Raw genomic sequence first — 13,343 nt, forward strand, 5'->3', positions numbered from 1 at the left:
GAGGATACCAGCCATAGAAATGATCCACATAATATTGTCTAATAAGAAACATTAATGGGACTTTACTTCCAGAACCAGGTGTGACCAAAATATCAAACAGAAAACGTCTAAACATGATTATAAGGGAAGATCTTAAGTTATCTTAAGGAGCATATATTTTCTATGAATTCCAAGCATCTCTATGGACTCAGTAAACGACTCTACGATTCTACTACAACTTCATTGGGTAAAATTGATGATTTAATTAGACAACTCACTGTCAAAGTAGCTGGTGTCGTCTTCAGACTCCAGCTGAGGAATAAATTCAGCCTTAAGCCTCAGCAGGCTGTTCCAGTCCAGGTTGTCAAAAAATTGATGCTGCTTCACTTCGGCAACTCCGCCTGCAGACGAAATGAGTAGAACAAGTAGTTTGAATAGACTTTTTAGGATATATGTTAAAATTGCTGGTGAATAAAACACTGGGCCTCAACAATGGCTCAGAGAGACACAGGAGTTGAAGAAACGCTTATACTATGTTTTGCTTTTCCCTTGTGGCTGCAGGCCAAACCCATATCGCGACTATAAATTATGCAGGACAATTTCCTGCCTGTGACCTTTCGTGGAACAGCTGGACACTTGGTGAATGGCAGTCTGTCGAGGGGAGATCTATGTGCACAAGAAGGTCAAGCTGTCCCCGGACTGAACTGGCTATGTGCATCCCTCTGATTTCCCTCTTTGCCCCAGGTCATGGCCACTTTTGCAGTCCACAGGCCTACACACTTTTAGTGCCTGATCATGTAAGCAACTAGATTCATGGACTGGCAGGGAAATAATTGCAATTGATCAAAGGGAAGAGGTGAGGAGGCCACAGGATAAACTGCTCTGCTGTTAGATGACCTCAATTTCTTCCCGGGTGACTTGGAATTATGAGCGGTGCTGAAGTGGCACAAAGGGTCGCATGGGAATTTATGGTAGCCTGGTGAGCCTCTCTGTTCCTAACCGAGTTACTGTTTCTACCTGTGCCCATCCTTTCCAAAGGATTCTGCCGGAGGAGCAAGGTGATGAGCTCCTGAGAGTCAGGAGGTGGGGCATCTTCTCCCTCAGGCCAGTTGATCTCATCTGGAAACATAATGCATGCAATCAGTTTGAATTCAAAAATATTTCGACAAACTAGAAACCTATAAAGCTCAATTGCTGTTATTTTAGTAAGTTGTGGTTTTGGAATTGGACAACATCAGGCTTTGCTCAATAAATATACAGATGTGTTTCAGAGTAACGTCAACTTAACAAAAGGGAGTAAAAAAAAACCTTTACTACGGTGTTAAAACATGTAATATCCAGAATATTATATCAATTACTTGTGCAGCAGGTAAACAACAGATTTTGTGGTTTGGGACACACGTTATTTCTGTAGAGCTGACTTTTTGTAGTCTTGGATAGCATTATCACTGCTAAGAGCTGCTATTTATGACCAGAATTTATTTGTCATTGTTAGCTAGCTATAGCAGAGACGAATGTCAATATCAGAATGTGAAAAGCGGAAGGAACAAAAAATTACAAGGATTACAACCATAAAGGTATGTAAGATTTTAAAATTCTATTTTATCTAACACCTTCACCGAATTGTGAACCACTAAGGCTGACATTTGTGACACCCTACTCTGAAGTGCTCAGTTCAAAATAGCTTCACCAGCAAAGTCAGACTAAACTGAGTAAGTGCTTAAGATTTGAGCATAATGATGAATGAGACAATTTACATTTTCTCTAGCTTTTAGTGAAAAGCCTCACGGATAAGCAATGAAAAGGGGAGCAACGTCTGTCGGCGCCATGCTGATTGTCTGCTCTGTGCACCATTTGTCCCCATTTTAATCAAATTTGGGAGGGGAGCTATGAATATGTATGCGTGGCCTGAGGCTACGGTGGCATGCATTCAGTGTGTTCAGGCCCTTTTAATTAACAGTCACTCTCAGACTTGGTACAATTTGATTGAGATAGACAGAGGCTGTAATCCAACAACTCCAAATAATACAATTCATCTGAGCCCCACTGCTGACCAGATAAAAGCTCTTGTTTTCAAGATTAAGATTTTCTCTGTGCTGCTTGTCGCCATGAGACTACAAGAAGAGAACAAAGTAATATTATCGGAATTATTAAAACTTCACTTGAGGTCTAAAGTCAAGCTGAATACACTTACTGCCATCTGTTTTGCTACTGGCCCTCAGGGAAATCTCAGTCTCCAATAAAATGCAAAATATGCACACCAACTAATTCCATGCGGTCACTATGTAAATGTTTAATTTATATCCGAATGAGATTTGGGAATTCCTCCGCATGTGCTCAACAGAATCTACAAGCCAGATGGTGTGAAACAATTTAAAATTGTATATTCAGTAAACTGACATAAATACATAAGTATAGTTAATTTATATCTTTAAATACAAACATCAAAGAACAGATTAGGTGATGAAAAATAAGGCAGTTCATTTTTATATTAAGCAACTTATATCTCTGTGAAATTTCCTGCTATGCACTGTAATCCAAATACAACCTGTAATAGTTGGGAGAAATAAAATCTATAAATCTGTTTGCATCAAAGGCTAACTGATAGTGTTGGACTGTGGATCACACATCTATCAGTAAGGTTTGGGCAGTAGTCACTGTTTAACAAAAATATTAAAAAGAATATTACAGAAACGTTTCATCATCAGAGAAGAAAAGGGAGGTAACACTGACCACTGATGACCTGTCCAAACAGCTCCTCTGGTGTGTCTCCAAAAAAAGGCACACAGCCCACAAGGAACTCGTAGAGGATGATGCCCATTGCCCACCAGTCCACCGGCTTCCCGTAGCCTTGTCTTAGGATCACCTCTGGTGCAATATACTCTGGGGTTCCACATACCTAATTATCCAAATACAAGAAATATTCTAAACATGATGTTGTTTGTGGGAAATGTATTGTCACTACTGTCAGTTAAATTTAAAGATCCACCTGTTTATCAGAGAACTCCCTTGCATCTTTCTCTATATGTCCCTCATACAGGTTCGTTGTCATGTTCATCAGCCCAACTTTGGACAACCCAAAATCTGTCAGCTTAATGTGTCCCATTGATGTAACCAGCAAACTGTGAAGAAGACAGATGTTGGGGGGAGGATGGAAGACAATAATGAAAACGTTACAACAAATTGTGATAATGAAAAACAACAGTCCGCAAACCTTTAGGTAGTCAAGGTTTTAGACAGTGATCATTATAAACAGCTGCATAGGTTACTTGTATTCCTAGCATCATTAGTAGTATTTCTTGTATTATAAAAATGTGGAAGAAGGTTTAGATCCTTTACTTCAGTAACGGTAGTAATACCACAATGTCAAAAGTACTCCAATACAAGTAAAACTCCTGCATCAACATTTCATTTAAAGCTATAGTGCGTAGTTTCTGTCGCCCCCATGAGGAATTCAACAAAACTGCCTGCGAATCCACATGATACAAGCCTTCCGTGATGCTTCAGTAAATGCTTCATTATGTCCACAAGCTAGTTCCTAACTATCTGTCTGCTGTTTGTTGCTGAGCAGGTAGAGTACAGTTGGTTTTCGGGCTGTAGAATCACTTTTTTCCATTTTTTGATGGAAACAGGTCAAGATGGAACTATAGCAAAACTATAGCAAAAATAACAGTAATTTTGCAAGTCGGAAAAACAAAACAATGTGATGAAAGACACTAAAGTGCTCTTTAGAGCTGTATGGAACTGCGGCAATCAGGTGATCATTTTTATAGGTTCATCACAAAAATTTTGCGAGGTCTCACTTGTCTGGTTTGAGGTCCCTGTGGACGATGCCATAGTTGTGGAGATACTCCAGAGCCAGCACTGTCTCTGCAAAGTACATCCTGGCCATATCCACAGGCAGGGGACCCATGTTCTTCAAAAGGGTTGCACAGTCTCCACCTGTAACGATCAATGAAGTGATGTGATTGAAAGAACACACAGGAGACATTGTTTAAATTGCTTTCAGCCGCAGCACTATGCACTAAAAAAAAAAAAAAAAAAGCCTAGCTGCTGACCTTCAACATATTCCATGACCATACACAGGTGCCGCCTTGTCTCAAAGGAGCAGTACATGGACACCACAAAAGGGTTCTCGGCAAAGGTGAGGATGTCTCTCTCCACAAAGGCCTGTTGTATCTGATTCCTCAAAATCAGGTTCTGCTTGTTGATCTTTTTCATGGCAAACCGCTGCTTTGTTTCCTTGTGCCGAACCAGATAAACAGCTCTGTGGAATGAAAGGTTCACGGTTAGCTGAGGGAAAGAAAGAACACTTAAAACCACTCCACTTGGAGGAACAAGTTGTCCAATTAGTGTTGATTAAATTGTTTTATTGACTATTAATAATAATATGTGTTGGAAACGGAGAGGGAAGAGGCAATATGAAAGGGAGATAACTGCAAACAAAATGAGAAAAAGTCATTTCAAACTGAAATTGTTGGTGCTGTAACAAACCATCTCTCATCAGAGATTAGATAATCAGATATAAAATAAGATGTCCTTACCCATAGGCACCATTGCTGATGAGTTTTGTCATCTCAAAGTCCAATTCACATGGTTTACGCCGGCACCGCAAGGCTATGCTGAGGCTGTGAGACTGAGGGCAAGAAGAGGGACAAATACTAAAACAAATCAAAAAGATAAAATCTGTACTTTGTGATACATCGGTGGTAAAGATGGATGGAGTAGATCAATGAAAACAAATCAAGTGCTTACAGAGTCGTCCGTTTCTGGTGTTTCTGCAATCCCGCTGTCACAGCTGGTCAGCTGAGCGATTTCTACAAGAAAAAAGAAGCTGTTTCAATATAAAAAACTAGTTGCTAGTATATCATAAATCTATGACTTCATGCGAGGCCCATGTACATGTTCTGCAGTGCAGTATTTGAAACAAAAGTTACGTAAATGCTGAGAAATCAGGACCTATTAACAAAACAAAAAACAGCAGCCTTTATTAACCTATTAGGTTTGAGGTGCTGACTCCAAGATAATCTGAATTGAGAATAAATGGGGCGGAAATAAGATGTGGCAACACAAACACATTTTGAAAATCACCACTCTAGAACAAGTGCTCATTAAAAACCACCTTGCATCTTTTACTTATTTTCTGACAAAGTCAATGTGTGTAGTTTCACAGGGGGTGTTTGTCTTGTCCCCAGAGAGCCTTTAAACACATTTCCACCGCTATTTAACATCTGTCCTTCCTTGTAAGGTTCGCTTCAGGCACACAAGGCACTGGGCAAACGAAACACAGGAGACACTCGGGGGAAATGAATGGAGAGATTGGCTGATGAGCCAGCCTGTGTGGATCTGTATAAGGTCTTTGGGGAGGCCATTCCTTTCTAATTAGTCATAATGAATGTTGTTTGTTACTGAATCTAGAGAGACAGAGGGTCATTAGAAAGACCGTCTGTTCAGTACAGGACATTAGTCAAAAGTATCTTTGTCTTTTCGTTGCTTCATTCCTTGACAGCCTCACCACAACGGTTTCCTTGTGTTCTTTAACAGCATCACTGGCAACTGTAATAATCAGCACTTCAATCGATGGTTATGTAAGATAAGGGTGCAATGAATGCACCTAGAGAAGAAACTAGATAACTATGATTTGCTTTCAACTGCCAAATTAAATGCATTAATGGTGGAATAACTGAACTTTCCCCCATTTTTAATAATAACATTTCATGTTGTTATGCCATTTAAGCATCTTGTTTGAGAGTGCCAGCAGCTCTAAGCAGGATGGTTTGTAATTTATAATTACGGATGAGGACCATAAACTTCCCATACCTTCCAGAGGATCTCTTGTGAGTCCCAGCTGGCTGATGATGTAACGAGGGATGTCCGTTTTGATGCCCTGGCCCTCTTTAGCGTGTCCTTCTGCGGCCTCCAAAAGGTGGTAAAATTCCTCTGGGTCAAACTCCTGAATACGAACACACACACACACACACACACAAAAAGACACACACAAACACACATGAACACACACACACTTTAGTATGTGAAGAATGTTTTAAAAGGAGGTAAACAAATCTGTAGTTTTTAATACTAGGACCTGGTGTTTCTAGGGTTTTGATTAGTTTTTTCAGACACACTCACAGATGCCTTTTATAAGTCTCATTGAGCAGTTTGAAGGTTTGATGAATGATGACGTTATCATAGTTTATGTGAATTATACAGTAGGATTTCTAAGGAATCAAGTGTCGGCTCTGCTCAAAGTAGAGTAATACACCTTTGGACTGCTCTAACATCAGCAGGCATAGCTACTAGCCATTTAAGTGACACACGTATAAAAAAAACATGTTAAAACATCAAATTTCTGATCTACTTCCTGTTTAAAAGCACTCATAAAAGAGACATCTAAACCTGTAATAAGAATATAAGAATTATATTCAAAAATTAAATACAAAAGATCTGTGGCACACTGATAATTACAAGGGTAAACATATTGTAAATTTCAGAATTTGTTGAGCGATACGAAACGTACCAGGCATTCGAGCAGTCGAGCAGGTCGGGCTATGATGATGAGGATCTTCTTCACCAGCTCTCTGATGAAGTTAACCTCCTCGCTGTCTGATCTCTCTGTGGACTACACAACAAGATACAAGAGCTCAGTTTTTGACATATTATCGTGGACTGGAAAAATGTATCACAGTTTGTGCCTCTCATGTATGACTGTCACATTTGAGCTCTAAACATCTGATTTATCCAGTGATCTTTGAAAACCCAGAAGGTCATTCAACAACACTTACTATTCTGAAGTTATTTCCAAAATCCTGAAAGATTCTTCTACCATCTGGATGATAAAATTATTCTTTCTGTGAACTTTTTTTTTAACTTAATCCAAGCAAAGATGGTAGCCAGCCAGTAATATCATATACCCTTGCTCCATTTGTACAACGTGAAACAAAATCTAAAATTGTTTTGTATCAGTGATATTGGTATATATTGATTTTTCTTTCACAAAATGGCATTACTATTTTGCTTGTGTATTCCTTAATGAGAAAGTACACTTAACGTCTAGCTACCTGGAGTAGGACACATATTTACAACCTGAGTAAGAAGTTTAAAACCTTTTTTGATCTTGCAACAGACAAAATATTTTTTCATCCAGATGGTAAAAAAAAAATTTATTATTTTTCCCAATATGAAATGCTTAGGTCTGTGACTCAAATATAATTTAATACATGGGAAGCACAAATTGGTTCTAGGTCCTCCTGCTGTAAAGATCTAAAAGGGCACTTTTTTTTGTTGCTTTTTTTTATTGGTGTAATGTCTTTGAAAACATCTCTATGATTTCAGAAGACGTGCTCACCTCCTGAACAAGCCTCTCCAGCTTGTCAGTGAGCTCGCAGAAGTAGCTGGAGGTGATGAGTCCTAACCGGCTCTTCTCCAGACAGTCACGGGCCAGTTCAATTATCTGGTGGTGGGCAAAGCCGAGCACACCATCTGCCAAAGGGAGGACGCTCTCCGGAGAGTTGCTGCGTATGATGTCCTGAATCCTTTCCTCCATCTGAGCTGTGGCCTGCAGCAAGAAAGGGAAGGTGTCTGTTTGGTAATGCAAAAGATGATTAATGGCCATGGTTTGCTGTAACAAACATATTGTGAGCTCTTACTCTAGGAAACCGCTCCTTGTAGACGTGATTCATCATGATAATCTCATGGTCAAAACATGATGGAGATCTTCCAGGGCTGAAATATACATTGGAGTAAAATCAGTATCTGAGTGGCAACAATGTCCAACGAATGCATTAGCACGTGACGATGTTCTGCAGAAGTAAACAAATACCTGAGACTGCGGGAGCGGGGTCGCATGGCCGTTGCTCTGCGGCATTCATCCCCGGAGATACTCTCAGTGCAGAAGTGCTTGGAGAGAAAGTGCAGTTCATCAGGTGTAGGCTGGAAGGGCAGCTGGTGCAGCTTCTCCTGTGATGAACAGGATGACTGGAAATGAAACACATATATATTCAACATGAAAAGAAAAAAAATAGATGGCATTTTTTGTGTGGATAAAAAAAAAAACAAGAAGTGGCAAGTTCTTCCCAAGTCAAGTGGACAGAGACCAATAGATTTCAAGTACTCCGTTATATTGATATATTCTGTTCTGTATAGCTGAAACTAGTATAGTGCCTGTTCAAAATGCACCTGTTTGGAACAGGCCGATTGCTTGGCCTGTGGCATTGCTAAGAAATGGTGAAAGGCAATGAAAATAAAGAGTTTTATTGTTGTCTTTTAGTCAAAAATACATTCTGATATCGGCACAGTCAGTGTTTAATGACGGCGGTGCTGTACTCGCCTCGTCAGGTATTCTGCCGATGGTAATGTTAGCAGCACACTTAATTAACAAAACCCAGGGTGAGTCTGATGAAGACCGCTGTCTTTGCCTGGTCAGCCATATACCCACAGCGCTGCGGAGGAAGCTCCGAGATTAAGTCATGTTCTGCCGTCTGTTTAGAATTGGTTAATTTACAGATTGCAGCAACTAAATAGAATATAGTGTCTGGCTTTTGTTTGATATTTAGTGCTGGCAAAATGGCTTTTTATTGAGTTTCCTCTTAGCAAAATGCTCTGAGTGAACTTAAGCTGAGCTTTTATTGTGAAGGACAGACACGGAAGAGCCAGCGTTATGGTAGCACCTTTTTCTTCTCTCCTCAATTGATTTCCTCAACCTTTATTGTGCGGTTTTTAGTCTTGCTGTCAAAACTGCACCAAATTCCACACCACAAGTTCACTGGGTACCCAGGAAACCAATGTGAAGTAGACTGGATAAACAGTTCATGAGATAAAACACACACACACACACACACACACACACACACACACACACACACACACACGCACACACACACGATGCTTACAGAGACAGTGGAGCTGGGCGTGTTGGTTCCATATCCAGAGGATGGAAGGGAGGCCAACGACCAGCGGCGACCATCAGTCCTGTCACACAACAGCAGAGAATGAACTAAATCAACAAATGAACAATTACTTACGATGCTAGCCAGTGAGAAAAATGTGCTTTGTTCAAAGACAGACTTGCCTTTAAAACATGAAAAATGCATAATTTCATGTTTGAATTCAAAACATGTAAATTGCCTTCTACAATCCTAATGAAAACATGGTCATAGATGAATCTTTGCTGTCGTTCAAAATGATTTTATAATATACACAACACGGGAACGCAGAAATGAGAGAAACAAGAACTGAACGTAGAACTGAAACCAGATACCAGAATGATGTAAAATAAAACTTCTTATGAGACAAACTAATGAAAGGGAGGGTGGGGGTTTGTGACCAATAAAGGTAAATTAAAAGGTAAATAAAAGCCTGACATGAAGTTACCTGTCTGCTCTGTAGCAATGACTGTGGATTGTAATAAAAATACAATTACATGATATCATGTTGAGACATGGTATACCATTGATGTTTTTGAAAGTAGAAATAGACTAAAATTAGCTGAATATTTAGAGAGAATATGAAGGCCTTTATTGGCTGACATTGGTGAAGGGCTACAACTCCGGACACAGCATACTCTCTTTTATTTTGAATGAATCTGCATCTGATAAGTCTTCCTCTGGTCCTTACTGGCTGATTTGTTCAGTTGTAAATCAAGTAAATATTTATGGTTGGGTGTACCTTCGTGCAAAGGAGAAATGAGCAGAGGCACTAGGAGAGAAATTTCTAGGACTGTCTTGTGGGCTTGTTCCTGCAAGAAAAACACAACATAAAATCAAAAACAAAACAAATTTTAAAATAGGAAAACACCCTGCAAGCAAAACAATTGAATAATTTAAAATTGCTGCCAAAACAAACACTGATCAACAGAAATAAACCACTGATGGTTGCATTATTATGGATCATATTCAACATCTCAAACATATTTGATGTCTGCTCATTTGTACTTCCCTGAAACACTTCCTAAAAAATAAAACTGTATAAAACTCAGTGGGAACATGTATTTTCGCTTATTTCTGTTTAGGTAATGTTGGAGCTAAACAGCTAATTAAGTAAAGATTTTTAGAAGTGCTCCAAAAAGTTAAATGAAAACAACCTAGAGCTGCAACTAAACTTTTTCATTAATCATTAGTTTGCAGATATTGTCTTGATTAAACATTCCTGAAGCGCAAGCAGCATACTGAAGAAGGTTTAGAGACCAGTTGCTTCAGTGCTCTGGTTTTGTGAGTTTTGTGAGAAACAAGGTCAGAAACCAGGCAAACTAAATAGAGCTCATTCCAAAGTATAATTCTCATTAACAGCATATTCACTAAATGCATATTGTTGTGGACATTTTCTAGAAGACCAGAAAGCCTGTTGTCTTAATGTCAAATGTCATCTATTATCTTAACTTCCATTTGCCAGGAATTGTCAAACAGTATGTTTTAGCAAATTTGTCTTTAAATGTCTCACAGCATGCCAAGATGTGTCTGAATGTCAAATGTGTGATGCCTATGCCTATAGTGATAGTTGTAAACCTGGAAAAGGCACAACAGCTTCAACCGTTTATTTAAAGATCACAAGAGTCTCTGCACATGTTACAGATTAAAATAGAACATTAGAAATACTACAAGACTTTACATATGCAAATACATTAATATACAGGCAGAAACGCAAACATAGAGGCGATAATGTTAATAAAGGAACAGGATTTTATTCAAAAAAGAGGCGCTTGATAAGCAATCTATTTAAATCTACTGTAGGAACCTTCAAATAATCATTATCAAGAGAACATAAAGGACGTCATGGCGTAGTAAGAAGACATTGCAAAGACCTCAAGACAGGTGTTATATAATCAAACTTCTTAGATATTGGTACGACTGTCAGCTGCGTTTTAGACCCAATGAAGACTTCTTGTTGTCATGGGTAGGCCAAAAAAAAAGTGCTTTGCATTAGTTGATGCTGGAGGTTATAAACGCAGTTACAGTAAAAGAATTTTGGCATCTGAATTGGATAAAAAGGTTGCATATTTGGCTATTGTTTGTCAATGAAAGAAGGTAGGTTTTGTTAGGGTTGCACGATAAAAGGGAAAATATCTAATTGCGATTTTTTTTGACCGATATTGCAATTGAGATATGATTCACGATATTGGAGCTTTTGTATTATTATTCTCATTTTCCCTGAAACATCTTAAAATATATATATTTTTAAATGATTATAGTGTGATATTTGAAAGGATCTGTACCGAACAAAGATTTTAGCTTGTAGGATAGGACTTCTAGACTGGGACGTCTCTGCAGCACCACAATGGTTTATTCCGCAGCCCTAGTTTTTGTAAGCTACTTGACATGTTATTTACAACCTAAATCTTTAAATATCTATATATGTCACTATGTCCTCCAATAACCATGCATGACTCCCTCTTTATAATCAGACATTATCCATAACAATGATAGTGTCATTGACCTGGTTAGTGATGAATGTCACCTATTTGATTGCACCGTAATCTTAAACACAGCCTATTAAAGATGATTACCTCCTCCTTTGGGAGTTAGACTGCACCTGAAGAGACAGACTATCTACTGACTGTTAAGAACTGAGAGGAATAACAGGAAATATGGTTCAAGCTAATGCTGATCATGAAATTATTCATGATCATGAGCAAAGGTTGGATCTGTTACAGTAGAAGTAGTACAGAAGTAGTACAAGCCAAGAACCTAATTTAGAAGAAAATCATCAAATCTACAGTATATAGAAACTTTCTTAAATATGTTAAAGTATTCAGTGTATATGGACTCAGTTATATGCCTTTTTATACGCCTTCTGTAAATGGAACTGAAAAGGTTTTTTTCTTACCTTTGGTACCAATGTTACAACTGAGACACAGTGTTAGGCCATCCCAGCGCTGAACATATTCATTAGCAGAAACTTGGCTTTCTGAGTCCTTATTAAAGACTGGGGCCCTTTGTTAAGTTGAAGTACAGACCAAACACTGAGTTGCCGCTCTAACTTTGCTGACCAATGCCAGGAAATAAAACGCCCTGTGGTAAATGAGGCCTGGCCTCCCTCTGCTCCTGTGCATTTCCTCTCTGCAGGCCACCATTTCCTCACCCAGCACAATCACTGCCCTTCAAATTGCCACTGTAAGATTTAATTCTCACCCAAACATCACAGAACTGACCTGCCGAAGATTCTGACAATACCATTTTAATGACAACCCTTTAGAGCTTTACTCTCTGTCATTGCTTTTTGTGCCAGACAAGCCTCATCATCCTATGTTTTTACTGTTTTTAGCTTTTGTCCATTTGATGTTAACAATATCCTAGGAGGGTGCCAGATAAGTGCTGGTTTAAAGCTATGAAGAGGGAAAAGCAGGAGGATTATATTTCTACTTGCATTTTCTGGTATTTTATATTACATTGGACTGCATTCTTCTGATGGTATTGTTCCATGAATGGTACCTGCTTTGCTCGCCTCGACCGCGGTGCCCCGTCCTCTTTTTTTCCACTGCAAATTATTAATGCCCAATGCGCAGTGTTGCCACAGTTACTTGGAAAAAGTAACTTACCAATAGCTACTTTACAGATGACTTTATTTTAAAAGTGACAAAGTTAGATGACAAGTTACTTTATTAGTTACATTCACACCCCTGCCGCCTCAACAAAAATGACAATCGGTTTACTGTGAGGCAGCTCGCATTGACAATAGTAGGGATATTGTTTATGATGGCATGAAAGAGAGCGAGTCAACCGTGTTTAGAGGCAGCATCTACTCTACAAAATACTGCCAGACCAACTTCTTCAACTCTCCCCCACTTACTGGTTTTGCACCGAAGGCCAGCTTTCGTTATTTGGGTGGGGGGGGGACCTCCTGCTCTTCCCACCACCTGATAGGACTTGCTCTGTATGTTTGACTGTGCCCTGCTGCGACTCCAAATGTTTCTTCAAATGATGTAGTGTTTTTGTTGCTAGATAGCAATTTGTTGCCACCAGCACAGAGAGTCCAACAAACGTTAATATTACCATCTTTAGTGGACACAAACTCAAAATAGTGCCTGTATTTCGAGCTAGAAAACGTGCATTTCTCTCCTCCCTCCATTGTTGTTTATGTTTGTGTTGCTGCATGGTACACATTAACTGTCATGCTGATCCGTAGATTACTCGTTACGGAAAAAAGTGGTCAGATTAGAGAAACTAACGCGTTACCGGCATCACTGCTCCTGAGTGATGCAAGAAACTGGAGAGAACATAAAAAAATAAAAAAAATAAAATGCTGGCTAAACTATTTAAACAAGTTAGGTTTATTCAGGACTTCCCCCATCTGTCCCTAGTAATGACGCAGTGAATAGTGGCAATTTTCTCCGACCAATCACTAGTCTGCAGGTTTTCACGTCACCTTTTGGT

General features: G+C 39.2%; 1 protein-coding gene across 17 annotated transcripts in view; it reads right to left on the reverse strand.

Annotated features, from left to right (window-relative positions):
• The window catches only part of mast4 (microtubule associated serine/threonine kinase family member 4), an 85,827-nt gene that overhangs the window by 11,991 nt on the left and 60,493 nt on the right, over nt 1-13,343 (reverse strand). For 9 of the 17 annotated variants that reach the window (XM_032538918.1, XM_032538903.1, XM_032538908.1 and 6 more), the window contains 16 exons: nt 9,643-9,712; nt 9,349-9,369; nt 8,868-8,946; nt 7,799-7,953; nt 7,626-7,701; nt 7,325-7,534; nt 6,497-6,598; nt 5,800-5,932; nt 4,735-4,796; nt 4,524-4,615; nt 4,038-4,246; nt 3,783-3,921; nt 2,969-3,101; nt 2,713-2,878; nt 997-1,098; nt 258-380 (listed from right to left, as the gene is read on the reverse strand). In XM_032538918.1, the coding sequence (XP_032394809.1) occupies nt 258-380; nt 997-1,098; nt 2,713-2,878; nt 2,969-3,101; nt 3,783-3,921; nt 4,038-4,246; nt 4,524-4,615; nt 4,735-4,796; nt 5,800-5,932; nt 6,497-6,598; nt 7,325-7,534; nt 7,626-7,701; nt 7,799-7,953; nt 8,868-8,946; nt 9,349-9,369; nt 9,643-9,712 (1,872 nt within the window). The remainder of the gene's footprint in view (nt 1-257; nt 381-996; nt 1,099-2,712; nt 2,879-2,968; nt 3,102-3,782; nt 3,922-4,037; nt 4,247-4,523; nt 4,616-4,734; nt 4,797-5,799; nt 5,933-6,496; nt 6,599-7,324; nt 7,535-7,625; nt 7,702-7,798; nt 7,954-8,867; nt 8,947-9,348; nt 9,370-9,642; nt 9,713-13,343) is intronic. The other 8 variants (XM_032538919.1, XM_032538905.1, XM_032538915.1 and 5 more) reach the window with 3 other exon arrangements.

The sequence above is a fragment of the Etheostoma spectabile genome, chromosome 16 (assembly GCF_008692095.1).
Source record: "Etheostoma spectabile isolate EspeVRDwgs_2016 chromosome 16, UIUC_Espe_1.0, whole genome shotgun sequence".
Lineage (NCBI taxonomy): Eukaryota > Metazoa > Chordata > Actinopteri > Perciformes > Percidae > Etheostoma > Etheostoma spectabile.